This window comes from Saccopteryx leptura, chromosome 5 (assembly GCF_036850995.1).
Source record: "Saccopteryx leptura isolate mSacLep1 chromosome 5, mSacLep1_pri_phased_curated, whole genome shotgun sequence".
Classification (NCBI taxonomy): domain Eukaryota; kingdom Metazoa; phylum Chordata; class Mammalia; order Chiroptera; family Emballonuridae; genus Saccopteryx; species Saccopteryx leptura.
In genome coordinates this window covers 59,561,948-59,575,454 of record NC_089507.1, presented here as the reverse complement: position 1 = coordinate 59,575,454, position 13,507 = coordinate 59,561,948, and the positions used below count along the sequence as shown (strand labels likewise).

General features: G+C 44.8%; 1 protein-coding gene across 2 annotated transcripts in view; it reads right to left on the bottom strand.

Moving 5' to 3' along the window:
- Nucleotides 1–13,507, bottom strand: part of FRAS1 (Fraser extracellular matrix complex subunit 1) — a 513,532-nt gene that overhangs the window by 212,727 nt on the left and 287,298 nt on the right. For both annotated transcript variants that reach the window (XR_010751479.1, XM_066384281.1), the window contains exon 20: nucleotides 11,810–11,953. Coding sequence is in view for 1 of the 2 variants with exons in the window: in XM_066384281.1 (XP_066240378.1) it covers nucleotides 11,810–11,953 (144 nt within the window). In the remaining variant the exon portion in view is untranslated. The remainder of the gene's footprint in view (nucleotides 1–11,809; nucleotides 11,954–13,507) is intronic.

Here is a 13,507-nt window from a genome sequence, read left to right as displayed (position 1 = left end):
CAAAGCATTTCTTTGAGGTGCTCATGACAAGGTCTAATGTCAGAAGAAATTTTGCCACACCTAAAATGCAATAGGCATCAAAGGAGGACCAGAGAATATTTATCTAAAAGGAGTAAGAGGTGGCCCTGGCCGGTTGGCTCAGCGGTAGAGCGTCGGCCTGGCGTGCGGGGAACCCGGGTTCGATTCCCGGCCAGGGCACATAGGAGAAGCGCCCATTTGCTTCTCCACCCCCCTCCCCTCCTTCCTCTCTGTCTCTCTCTTCCCCTCCCGCAGCCAAGGCTCCATTGGAGCAAAGATGGCCCGGGCGCTGGGGATGGCTCCTTGGCCTCTGCCCCAGGCGCTAGAGTGGCTCTGGTTGCGGCAAGAGCGACGCCCCAGAGGGGCAGAGCATCGCCCCCTGGTGGGCAGAGCATTGCCCCTGGTGGGCGTGCTGGGTGGATCCTGGTCTGGCGCATGCGGGAGTCTGTCTGACTGTCTCTCCCCGTTTCCAGCTTCAGAAAAAAAAAAAAAAAAAAAAAGGAGTAATGCTTATTGGGTGTTTGCAAATGGTGCTGGCTGAAGGCATCCTAGTTAGGGGCGAGAACAGTGTGCACAGGACAGAGCAGGGGCAGTGGGGAGCAGGGCAGGGCATCCAGCATGCTACAGCTTCAGACAGTCAGGAGCCAAGGGAGACCAGGGGATCTTGAAATCCGGGGGAGAAATTTACACTCAATGTGGTAGGCAATGGGAAGCCATCAACTTCAAACTATCAGTGTATTTTGTAAGCCAAAACTGATCTTCCAGAAGTTATCTTCTTTTAGGAAAGAATGGGGAGAGCTTTCCTGGGGCAGAGCCTTCAGGACAAAATTGAGGCTATCTGAGAAAGATAAGCTTAGGTTTCTCTATCCTAGCAGAGAAAGGGGAATATATTTAAGAGTCTTTGCAAAAGTAGAGTTTCCAAGATGTGCAGTGATTAGCATGTGGCCTGAGGGAAAGGAGGAATTAGGTATAATTCAGCTGTTTTGAATTGCACAATTTGAAAAATCAGCAGTAGGTGGAGGAGAAAGCTAGGAGAAGGAAGAAAAGGACCTGGTGGAGGGGGTGGGGACGATGGGGGGAGTTTCCTTTGAAGGGCTTTGCGTGTGATATTCCTGAGGATCAAGTTGTCTATCAGGTAGATAAAAACGAGGGCCCGAGAGGATCATCACGTGTGCATCACATGGACTCTAAAAAGAAAATAGAAATGAGGATTGCACCGAGGCTGTGAAAGACACTAAAGTCCTAGAAGGAAGGGGATGGGGAAGAAGGAGAGAGAGAACAATAAAGAGGCTTCGAAGGAGGGAGATGAAGTGAGTAACCAGAAGAGGAAACCACCGCCTGGAAGACCAGCTCACAGAGGTGATGGGGCAACGAGCGCTGGGTCACAGATGGAGGGGCTCCATGGGCCGGGTTAAAGAAGCTCCTTTCCAAAGTTAAAAATGAGGGCAAAGAGGCATCTAGAAGAAAACACAGGGCATTTGAGCGGGAAAGGTAGAAGAGTTTATTGTTGTTTTAATCAGATTATGTTAATCTTTGATACTAAAAAGAAAGCAAAGATGCAAACAGATCTAAGTAAAATGTAAGTTGAGAAGAAGTGTAGGGAACACAGACGTAAGGCCATGGTGGGCAAGATGACAAAGCGTCAGACAGACTGTAAACAGTATGACCACCGAGAAGCAGAGCCGGTCTTACTGGAAGTAGATCAGGTGATGGGCACTGGTGAACAGTGGTCCCCCGGGTGTCTTCCGAAGTGCCATTGCTTCAAAGCCTAGTCCTACTGCTTCAATAGCTGTGAAACGGTTGGTAAACTGATGAATGCCTCCTATCGCAGTCTCTTGGGCTAGCAAATGCAGATGGTAGTACCCACAGGACCAACCTTTTGGGGTTTCGGTCAGGATTCAATGAGATAATGCATGGAAGGAGCTGGCATATAAAAAGTGCTCAATACACATTCCCTGCAGTAGGTCCGATCAGAACTGACGTCGATAGTGACGATCATGCTTGCATCTAAGTCACAGTTTTGCCTATTACCTGTAAACCACGGAGATGTCAGTATGTGTTAGGAAAGTAGGTAAGTGTAGCCTCAGCAGTACTGCTTTCTTTAGTACGGAAAGGATAACTTAGCAGTCTAAATTAAGCTGTGTTCTTTGAGCACAGACCCTCAAGGCCTTCTCTTCAGTTCAAGCCCCGGCCTGTGTGGTTCTTATGAAGATGAGACTTCACTGGGAGCCCTGCCGACTTGAAAGCTTATAAGTAAGATCTTGCTGTCATTACCAAAGCTAGGTAAGACAATGTTTAGTAAAAGTCACATGGAGAAGAAAACATAAGTTCTTCTTGTTAACTCAGGGAAGTCCAATTTAAATTAAGCATGTCATGTTCTTTTATTCTTAAAGGAAAAGTTATAAATAAATAAATAAATAAATAAATAAATAAATAAATAAATAAATAAATGCCTTGAGATATTCGATTGTCCTTCTGCAGACAGGGTGGCCTCTTAAATAAGACCCAAATTGGGAGAACAAAGAAGAGATAATCATTGAAAGTTCTGGAAAAAGAAATTGGATATACAATTCACAGTTCAAACAAGAGGAGATAGGGTGACAAAATGAGAAATAAGAAAGAAAAATGCATTAAAAAAAGATAAGGAAAATAAACAAGAAAGTGTTAAAAAAATAGAAGACACAAAAAAATTAAAAAATATAGAAAGATAGAAGAATAGAACCAGTTGGAATAAAGTGGGAGGTGAAAAAGAAGAGATAAGAACCAAATAAATGAGCCACACTAAAAAGAAAGATCCTTGCTATAATTACCACACAGTGCATTAGAAGGCAATTATACTGGACATTAGGACCCCAGCTTTGAGTCATTCATTCACTCAACATTTCTTCTTCTTTTTTTTTTTTTACAGAGACAGAGAGAGGGATAGACAGGGACAGACAGACAGGAACAGAGAGATGAAAAGCATCAATCATTAGTTTTTTCGTTGCGCATTGGAACACCTAATTGTTCATTGATTGCCTTCTCATACGTGCCTTGACCGCGGGCCTTCAGCAGACTGAGTAACCCCTTGCTCAAGCCAGTGACCTTGGGCTCAAGCTGGTGAGCTTTTGCTCAAACCAGATGAGCCCTCGCTCAAGCTGGCGACCTCGGGGTCTCGAACCTGGGTCTTCTGCATCCCAGTTCGACGCTCTATCCACTGTGCCACCGCCCAGTCAGGCCACTCAACATTTGTTAATCAGCATCTATGTGTTTGTTGGGCCCTACACTGAGTTCTTATTCCCACTTTAGCAGGACTCTTTCTTGCGAGATAAAATGAGAAGATAGATGAGAAACTGGTTTGAAATTATAAAATTCCACAAACCTCTTTATTTGAATTAACTATAACAAGAAATACAGACCTAGTCCAACTGAAGCCTTGGAAGTCAAACTTAATGTAACATGGACTAGGCAGTAAATTACATCCTGGTAGTCATCACCCAGGTCCACAGAAGGAAAATGGAGAATCAAATCAAATTCCACAAACACAGTGAAATGCTATTTAGCCATTAAAAAAGGCAACTATGTAGATTCTTTGAATATTTGCCAACATATGGAAATGCAAATATTCAAGTGATATTTAAGAGAAACAAAGAAATGTGTAGCTGTTGACTACAACTATCAAAAATACACACAGATATGTTGAAAAAAATTAAAATAAATGTAGATATAAATTAAAACATAGTGTGCATTAATGTTTCTGTAAAACTTACTGGTTCAATAAAAATAATATACAGTAGGGCCACATGTACACAGGGCTCTCCAAATTAGATTCTTCAGCATTTTAAATAGACTAACAAGTTCCTACAACTTTTCGCAACAGTGCCTCTCCAAACCACCTTGTCATACCAGTCCCTGCTAATCCACCTTTTAATCCACCAATAAAAAAAAATCACCCTTGAGTCTCTATTGTGTGTAATCAACTGTATTTGGCATCACAGAGCACAACGAAAGGGTTAAGTGTTTGGATGCCAGAATCACTCTCTAGGTTCAAATCTTGGCTCTGTATTTCCCAGCTTTTGTCATTTTGAAAAAGTTACTTAACCTCTCTGTATTTCAGTTTCTTCATATGTAAAATGGAAATCAAATCGGTGTCTGCCTTGGAGGGTCACTGTTAATATTAAATAGCAAAATGCATTCAAAGCCTTTAGCACAGTGCCTGTCACATAATGAGCCCTCAGAACAGCTGCCTATTATTGGACGCCCAGAAGCAGTCCTCACAGAGAACCTGAGCTCATCAATGCCCAGTGCTAGGTAAGTGGTAGAAATGATCAGCATACCAGGAACCACAGTGTGGGAGAGGCCAAGAGAAAGCTGGTCCTGTTCGGGAGGGAATCTGAGCCAGGCCATGAGAAATGGATGGGTAGGAATTTGAATCAGAATGAGGTCCTAACCGCTACACGGGAGGCCTCTTCCCTTCCTCCCAGGTTCAGCCCGGAGCAGTTACAGCAAGATGGAGGGTGGTGCCAGCCCAGCTCTCCCACAGGCAGGAGCTGCTGGAAAACAGAATTGGCTCTCACCTCTCTGGCTTCCAGTCACCGTGCCTGGAAGCAGAGAGCCGGTACACTGGCTCAAACAGGGCTGCTTCCCAGGACCTTAATTATGTTCAACTTGAACTGTTTTTTTCATTACTTTGTGTGGTGGTTCTGTCTGCAAATTCCAAAACAGTGATCTCTTGTTCTTTTAATCTGGGCTGCAACTTTCTTCCCACTTTTTAGGGCCTCTTTCAGAAATTATGGTAACAAATGGAGAAAATCATGGAAGGGGATCAAAAGGGTATTTTTTGTTAATGATTTGGAAGAAAACTGTTAATAGGTTTTCTAACCAGTCAACAAATGGCTTCATGCAGGTTCAGCAAGTGAACACTACTCAGACTCAACACTGGAGGATACTTACTGATCACTCTCTGGTGCTCTTCAGCAGGCAGAGAGGCAAGCCTGAGTCCCATCAGTAACCCCTCTGCTGGCTCACAGAGAGGGAAATGAAGGAGGGAAGGAAGAAAGGGAGGGAGGGAGGGAAGGGAGGGAAGGGAGGGAGAGAGGGAGGGAGGGAGGGAGGGAGGGAGGAAAAAAGGAAGAGAAGGAGGAAAGGAATGGCAAAAGAAAGGAGGGAAGAAAGAAGAGAAGAGGGGAGGGGTGGGAGAGAAGGAAGGAAAGAGGGAATTCCACAATCTGAAGACGGTTCATTATTTCATCTTACATTTAGGAAGATGCCAACAAATTGCTCAACATATTTACATCACCTAGTCCAGGGCTTCCCAAAGCTTTTTCTGCAAACCACTGGTGAGCTTTGTGAGAGGTTATGATAAATGATGGGAAGGGTATGCAATGAAATGTTTGGGAAATGATGCCCGGCCTCCTTCATCTTAGACATTCACAATGCACATCTATTTACTTAAGGTTCTGAGAAATCCTGCAATAAAGAAAGTTGCTTAAGCTATTGAACTCAGAGGTTTCCAAATGCATTTAGCCAGGAATCTTTTTTGCATGTAACACTTATTAACCTTTGCTTGGAACTTGAGTACCATGGATTACAATGTGAAAATGCTCAGAGTAGTATTTCTTCACCGTTATGTCTCCTTTTGCTTACATTCTGGTAGAGATTAATGAGGAAACAAATCAGCATTTAAAAAACTGACTGCATAAGCAAGCAAGTTTTAATCCCCCAGAACCCTACCACCCTAACAAATAAGCTGTTTAAATTTTCCCATCTTCCCCTCTCCAGTAACGCTCTCACATCAAAGCTTACCTGTTCCATTAAGCAATTCCACAAAGTCCAAGGCATTTATTATTATTTTGCATTTGGGTATTTCTCACATTTTATTTTCTTTCTTCTTTTTTTTTTTTTGAATTTTTCGAAGTGAGAAGCGGGGCTGGGGGGGGGGGGGAGCAGACAGACGGACTCCCGCATGCACCCGACCAGGATCCACCTGAAATGCCCACCAGGGGGTGATGCTTGGCCCATCTGTACATTTTCTTTTTAATTTTCACCATCTTCTATAAAGAGGAGATTGTCCTACCTGACCAGGCAGTGGTGCAGTGGATAGAGTGTTGGCCTGGGATGCTGAGGATCCAAGTACAAAACCCTGAGGTTACCACCTTGAGTGCAGGCTCATCTGGCTTGAGCGCGAGGTTGCCGGCTTTAGCATAGGATTATAGATGTGACCCCATGGTCGCTGGCTTGAGCCCAAACGTCGCTGGCTTGAAGCCTAAGGTCACTGACTTGAGCAAGGAGTCACTGGGAGCCCTCCAGTCAAGGTACGTATAAGAAAGCAATCAATGAACAACTAAGATGCCACAACTACTAATTGATGCTTCTTCATCTCTCTCCCTTCCTGTCTGCCTATCCCTGTCTGTCCACCCCCTACTAAAAAACAAAAAAGAGGAGATTGTCCTGATATGCTAAGATTGTGCGTTCAATATCAGATCAAGGTACATCAACCAATCAGTACATAACTAAGGAGAATGATAAATCAATGTTTCTCTGTAAAAGTAAGTAAATAAATACATAATTTTACAAACAAGAGAAAAGCTTTAGCTGAGAAAAGCAGAAAGTACCTCAGGCTTTGGAATTTTTAGGCAATTTGAAATGTGCACAATATACTAAAAAAAATATTCTATGAATAGAAAACCTGGATTTTCATAACTCTTCACCATGCCTACTATAATCTTATCTGCCCCTGCTTCTCAGTTCATTTATCTCTGTTGAACACCTTCAGCCCTGGTCTAACTCTCACAAACTGTATATTTGCTTTGATAAACCCGAAGGGGAACCACACATATGACGTCTCCATATGTGATAACACATTGAGGTTTTTGGACCTGTTCCCAGGATGTGTTTATTCTGGGCTATGTGATAGATTAGATGTAATTTCTTAAACAGCCAAATGCAATTAAGAGGTCTGTGATGATGATCTTAGGTAAGGCTCAGATAAATTATAAATCCTATGAGTAAATCCCACCACCCTGCAAAGCTCACACGTGATAGAGGAGCTGACAGGGCCCTTCCCCTGGGGCTTCCACTGTGCCAGAGCATCCAGAGGATGATGGGAACATTCCACAGATGGCGCTGCCTGGGGCGGATTACTTCTGCTTTGTCTACCATCACAGGCCTCTTCCAAACACCTTCCTGAGATTAGATAAAAGTCATTGAAATGTTCCACGAGGTTAGTTAACTATGACCTGACTCAAGCAACACTGCAGTTAAAAAAAAAGATTCCAGGACGTTAAGTTCAGGGTAAAATAAAGATAGAAGATAAACTCCTGGTGGTTCCCGTAAAAAGCAGACAGACAAACAAAAAACCTATTTAGGTCTTCAACCTCTTCCTGGACAGCTATGCCTGGATGTCCAATGGTCTCCCAGGGTTCAACTTGTCCAAATTCAAGCCATTATATTCCTATTCTAGCCCTTGGTAAATGGCACTCCCATTCCGCAAGTTTACTTGACCAGAAACCTGGAAATCATCCCCCAAACTCCCTCTCTTAGCCTCCAGGGTTAAGAGGTCAGCAATTCTGTTGCTTCTACAGTAATCTCCCCTTATGTGCAATTTTGCTTTCCCTGGTTTCAGTAACCCTCAGTCAACCACTGTTCAGAGTATTAAAGGAAAGAATTCCAGAAGTAAACAATTTATAAGTTTTAAGTGGCATGCCATTCCGATAGCATGATGAAATCTCGCGCCGGTCTATACCGTCCAGCCAGGAATGTGAATAATCCTTTTGTCCAGCATATCCATGCTCTACACGCTACCTGCCCCATAGTCACAGTAGCCTTCTGGGTTATGAGACTGACGAGGTACATCACTGCCTTGTGTTCAAGTAACCCTGATTTTACTTAATAATGGCTCCAAAGTGCAAGAGTGATGTTGGCACTTCAGATATGCCAAAGAGAAGCCATAAAGTGCTCCTTTTAAGTAAAAATATATATAAAGAAACAACACAGTGTTTATCTATACTAGGCTTGGTACCATCTGCAGTTTGGTACTATCCACTGAGGGTCTTGGAATGCATACCTTGCAGATACGGGAAGACTTACCTGACAGGTTGAACCATATGAAATTACCACTATTTGACCACTTGTGCCCCCAAAATAGCACCCTCACATGGGTCAACCTAATATTTAACTAATATTTAGTGAAGCCATGTCCTTAGCAATTTTCTCATTAAAGGCCTTCATCTTCCATTTGGATTCCTACAATTACTTTTTCAAAGGCCTTTCTGCTCCCTGCCTTGCCTTCCTGCAAGCAATCTTCTGCAGCTCTTTCTCTTTTTTTTGTTTTCCTTGTGGGAGAGACAGAGAGAGTCAGAGAGAGGAACAGATAGGAACAGACAGACAGGAAGGGAGAGAGATGAGAAACATCAATTCTTCATTGCGGTTCCTTAGTTGTTCATTGGTTGCTTTCTCATATGTGCCTTGACCACGGGCCTTCAGCAGACTGAGTGACCCCTTGCTCGAGCCAGCGACCTTGGGCTCAAGCTGGTGAGCCTTGCTCAAACCAGATGAGCTCGCGCTCAAGCTGGCGACCTCGGGGTCTGAAACCTGGGTCCTCCGCAGCCCAGTCCGACGCTCTATCCACTGCGCCACCGCCTGGTCAGGCTGCAGCTCTTTCTCTTGACAGAAATGTGACCATGACACTCCTCTACTTAAAAACATTCAAGAAACCTCCACAGCATTGATGACAATGTTCTCCTTAACCAGAAAATACAAAGGCCTTCCCGACCGGCCCTGCTTCCTTCTGCTTCAGGTCCGCCACTCCCACGCTAACGACAGGCATCCTCCTTAGCGTTCCATGGGTGCTGGAACAGATAACAACTCTGGCTCATTTCCTGGAATGTTTTCCCTTCCAAATCCCCAAACTCCTTTCAATATTTCAAAATCATCTCAGTTATGAAATATTCCAGAAAGCCATCCATACCTACTTTACACACACACACACACACACACACACACACACACACACACGCACACCCCTCTGGTCTGGGCTGCAGTACCCCAGGCTTATCTCACATCCACAGCAGTAGCATATTCAACACATATCCCCTTCCTTCTTGCACTGTATGTTCCTGTGTGTGTGTGTGTGTATGTGTGTGTGTGTGTGACAGAGAAAGAAAGAGACAGAGAGAGGGACAAACAGACAGAAAGGGAGAGAGATGAGAAGCATCAATTCTTCATTGCGGCACCTTAGTTGTTCATTGATTGCTTTCTCATATGTGCCTTGATCTGGGGGCTACAGCAGACTGAGTGACCCCTTGATCAAACCAGTGACCTTGGGTTCAAGCTGGTGAGCCTTACTCAAACCAGATGAGCCCACACGCAAGCTGGCAACCTCGGGGTTTTGAACCTGGGTCCTCCGCACCCCAGTTCAATGCACTATCCACTGCGCCACCACTTGGTCAGGCTACACTGTATGTTTCTCATTTGACTTTGCATCCCCAGAGCCCAGCATTGTGCCTGGCATGAAGCATATGCTTAATATATGTTTGATGAAGCAGTAAATGATTAAATGCTGTTACAATGCTACAGAGAAAGTGGGAGGTGTTTGAAAATGACATAAATTTATTGAAAAAGTAAAATTGAGATCAATACTCTTCTCTCAAAGATCAACAACTGAAATTACTGTTCAAATTTTTCTATACTAGACACTCATACACCAGTCTCCATTCAACACAGGAGTTCCAAGCACCAGTAAATGGTTGTCTTATTTAAAACCTTTACTTAATATATCTAATGCCCAGGACAGCCAAGGTTTATCCCTTTCAGCATTTTTAGTGGGACCTGCTCATCTATGGCTAGGGCTTTCCAGAGGCATTAGCTTAGTCCCACGATTCTTCATTCTAACGGTCGCCTGTTAGCCTTAAAAAGTTAATGCACTCCTGCTTGACTTGTGGTGGCGCAGTGGATAAAGCGTCAACCTGGAACGCTGAGGTCACTGGTTCAAGATCCTGGGCTTGCCCGGTAGAGGCACATATGGGAGTTGATGCTTCCTGCTTTCCCCCCCTTTCTTGAACATTGGAGAAAGCAGAGTTCATCAAAATTTAAAAATTTCCAATCTCTTTATATAAATATTTATTTAAAAATTTTCCCCCAGCATAAAAATTTTAAGGTCCACATGCTGGATAGGTTGGAAATGGAAAAGCCACAGTGAGGATCTTGCCTTCTAACTCCTCTCTCTGACTAGAATCTCCCCTCGCTCCAGCCCCTCTCCTGCACAGCTTGCACATTTCCTCCGGCAACACACTCTTAAGCAAGTCACCGTCCTCTCCAAAACTCTGAAGGCTCTTTGCCCACGAAATTCCATTCAAACTTTTTTGTCTGAATTGTGAGTTTTGTATGCTTTGGTTCCAACTTAAATTTTCTAACTGTTTCACCTGCTATGCCTTAAAACAAACCATGTTCTTCATTCAGGATGAACGTCTCGTTGGCCATCAACGGCCCAAATGCTTTTCCTCTGTGCCTACCTCCTGGTGGAGCCACACCCAGAAAGTCGGCCTGGCCTCCCCCTGTCCAACTGAATCCTAAATATTCTTTAGGAAGAATTTCAGGTTCTACCTCTTCCATAATGCCTTCCATATCTTTTTCTTCTCTCTCCTTTGAACTCATACAACAATTGTTTTGTTTTGTTTTTGCCCTGAATTCCAGCATTTTTGGCTATTGACAGCGCAGTCTTTCTAGGATATAGACTTTGGACCCCAATGTGTATAGCAAAGGTCATGTACAAAAAGGAAGAAATCCGAAGACCATGGCATCACCAGCTACACTTGGAGCACTGTCATCGACACGCTGTGTCCCTGCCACCATTCTGGACAGTGCTGTCCCAGACTGGATGTACCTGTCCATGCTGTGATCTGGACAGGCCACACCTCCTCCCAGACCAGGGACAGGCCCCACAGCAAGTCAACCCCTCCAGTACGCATCCAACCAGGTTCTGGCCCTCTCACTTTTCCAAGTGCCCAGTGGCATCCCAGAACACCTCCCAGGCAAGCCCTTCAGAGCCCTAACAACTGCTGCACAAGCAAATCTCAAGTTCCTCCGAAATTGGCAAAAGTGTGTCAAGAAACATATAATGACCCACTAGCCTATAAATTGCTCTTTCTAGACTCTTAGCTCTTTGAGGAGAGAGTCATTGCCTTATTCAGCATTTTTATTATTTTTATTCTGAGCATCTGACCATGAACGAATTGATGACCACCAACACTGTATGGAGCCTTCATCATCATCCAAATTTCATGCTAAATATCTCAATTTGTTTCTTTTTTGAGATTTGAGTTCTAAATGAGAAGGAAAAGTCCTAACTGCTGAGGCAACTGATTTACTTTGGGGTTAGTCTCCTTAAATTTTGGTGCCTAGGGCTGATGGCAAATGTTCTCCACAGCAATGGGGCAGGAGATAATGTAGACAAGAGGGAGAGAGTCTTTGAGAGATTGTTTTGAAAATACATTTTGCCATCTTAAGCTGAACTATGCCACATGCATATAATGTACTATTCTCATGCCTCCAATTTTTATTAATATGAAGTTCTAACTTTTTTTTTAGAAATTACAAGAGGCTTATTAGCAGACTTCATTTGAATCTACCAATATTTACTAAATATCCGACAGGCAGCAGTGAAGTGAGTTCCCAGACATGAAACAAATGTCTCCCTAAAGAAACAGCTCTTAATTGCTTAGCAAATGACAGGTACCAGGGCCTTCCAAAGCCTGAAATGAAGAAGCCCCTGGCTTTGCCAGTGGTTCTGAGACAAAGAGGAGACACCACTCACCAGCACAGTACCCCACGGGGTTGAGGAACTGCCCTTCTTTACAGCTGGTCCTGCAGGTCCCACCATTAATAGTGACATGAGGGTGACAGGAAATGCAGTCCGAGTCTGACGGGCCATGGCACTGCCTGCAGGTGGGGTGGCATCCTGGGGGGGGGGGGGGAGAATGGGAACCAGGATTGGAATTACCAGCTCAGCATGTAAATACATGATGTATGTAACGCACTCCACAAATTACACTCAGAGCAGAAGTCAAACACTTCTCACCTTTTGCAGATTCCTGAGCAAGCCTGGTGTACCCTTAAGCCTGACCAAGAGAAGGCATTTTTGAAGCCAATGAAAATGCCACCCATGAATAGAACACAGAATCTAGAACCATAAAAATTAGATTCATTGGCCACACGTGCCAGAGGGGCCAGCTGACCATCCCCATCTATGTAAATAAGAAAGTTAAGTTCAAAATGACAAAGCAGAAAGATAAGTGGAAAGACTCACCCTCTCCAAAGTGCCATGATTGAGAGAGAGCAAGGTAAGGAAAAGAGGGAGATGTATATCACTTCTCAGAATTCCCCGCGGGCAAAGGGGGAACCTTACACAGCGATGAAGGCTGAACCCTCTCCTAGAGTCAAATAGCAAAACGCGGGTGCCTGTTTTAGTAGCAATTCCTAATTCAAATACAGAGGTCAGAAAAAGTCCTCTTCCTAGAGGTGATTACATCTGGGTCTGAAGTTAAGTTGCTTAGATAAAATTATGCCGAAGCTATGTTTCCCCAGGAAAGCCGCCAAACGAACAAGAGGCCCTGCCCTGCTGCAGACCGAGCGGGCCACAGCGGTGTAGGCAGCTGGCCAGGGGCGGGGGCAGCTGCAGCTGCTGCACCGGTCCTGCCAAGGCTGCAGCATGCGCAGCACATGGAAGGAAATGTAAGGGTTTCTCTGCCAAGGACCAGGAGGTCTGAGCAGGTCTGACTCCAAGGGGAGGAGAGATGAGGACCAGGAGCTGGAGGGATCTTGCTAGAACTGAGGACAAAGAACTCCCTTCTGGCACAGAGCTGGTGAAAAGCAAAGGCACAGATTTTGAAAAAAGCCAATGCCTTCTTGCTTCTGCTGGCAAAAGACCAAAAGAAGATAAGGAGTTATATATATAAAAAAAGTAAGCAAGTAAGAAAACTGCTGATTAGTAGGCTAGCATGAACTGTCACCCCTTCTACATTCCTGTGGCTCTTAACTTTGAACACCCTCATCCAAAAGATACTGGTGTTCTAGGGAGGTTCCCACCTCCCAGTGTTTCCTCCCTGCAGGAATATTTGCACTGACCGGTGGCCCTGGCGTTTGTGGCCCCGGCCACCTGCCAGCTTCAAGCCCTGGCGTTTGTGGCCCCGGCCATCTGCCAGCTTCAAGCCCTGGCGTTTGTGGCCCCGGCCACCTGCCAGCTTCAAGCCCTGGCGTTTGTGGCTCCGGCCACCTGCCGGCTTCAAGCCCTGGCGTTTGTGGCCCCGGCCACCTGCCCACTTCAAGCCGGCAGAGGCACAGGCAGAGCAGAGTTAGAGCTACTCAGACTTCACCCCAAACAACCTCACACACACACTACCCACCGGGCTAGTGCGAAAGCACTGGAGGATAGACAACAGTTTTCAAGGACAACCTCAATGACACTGAAACCAGAATCGCTCCCCCTTCTGAACATGATGGAGCATTCAGAGGA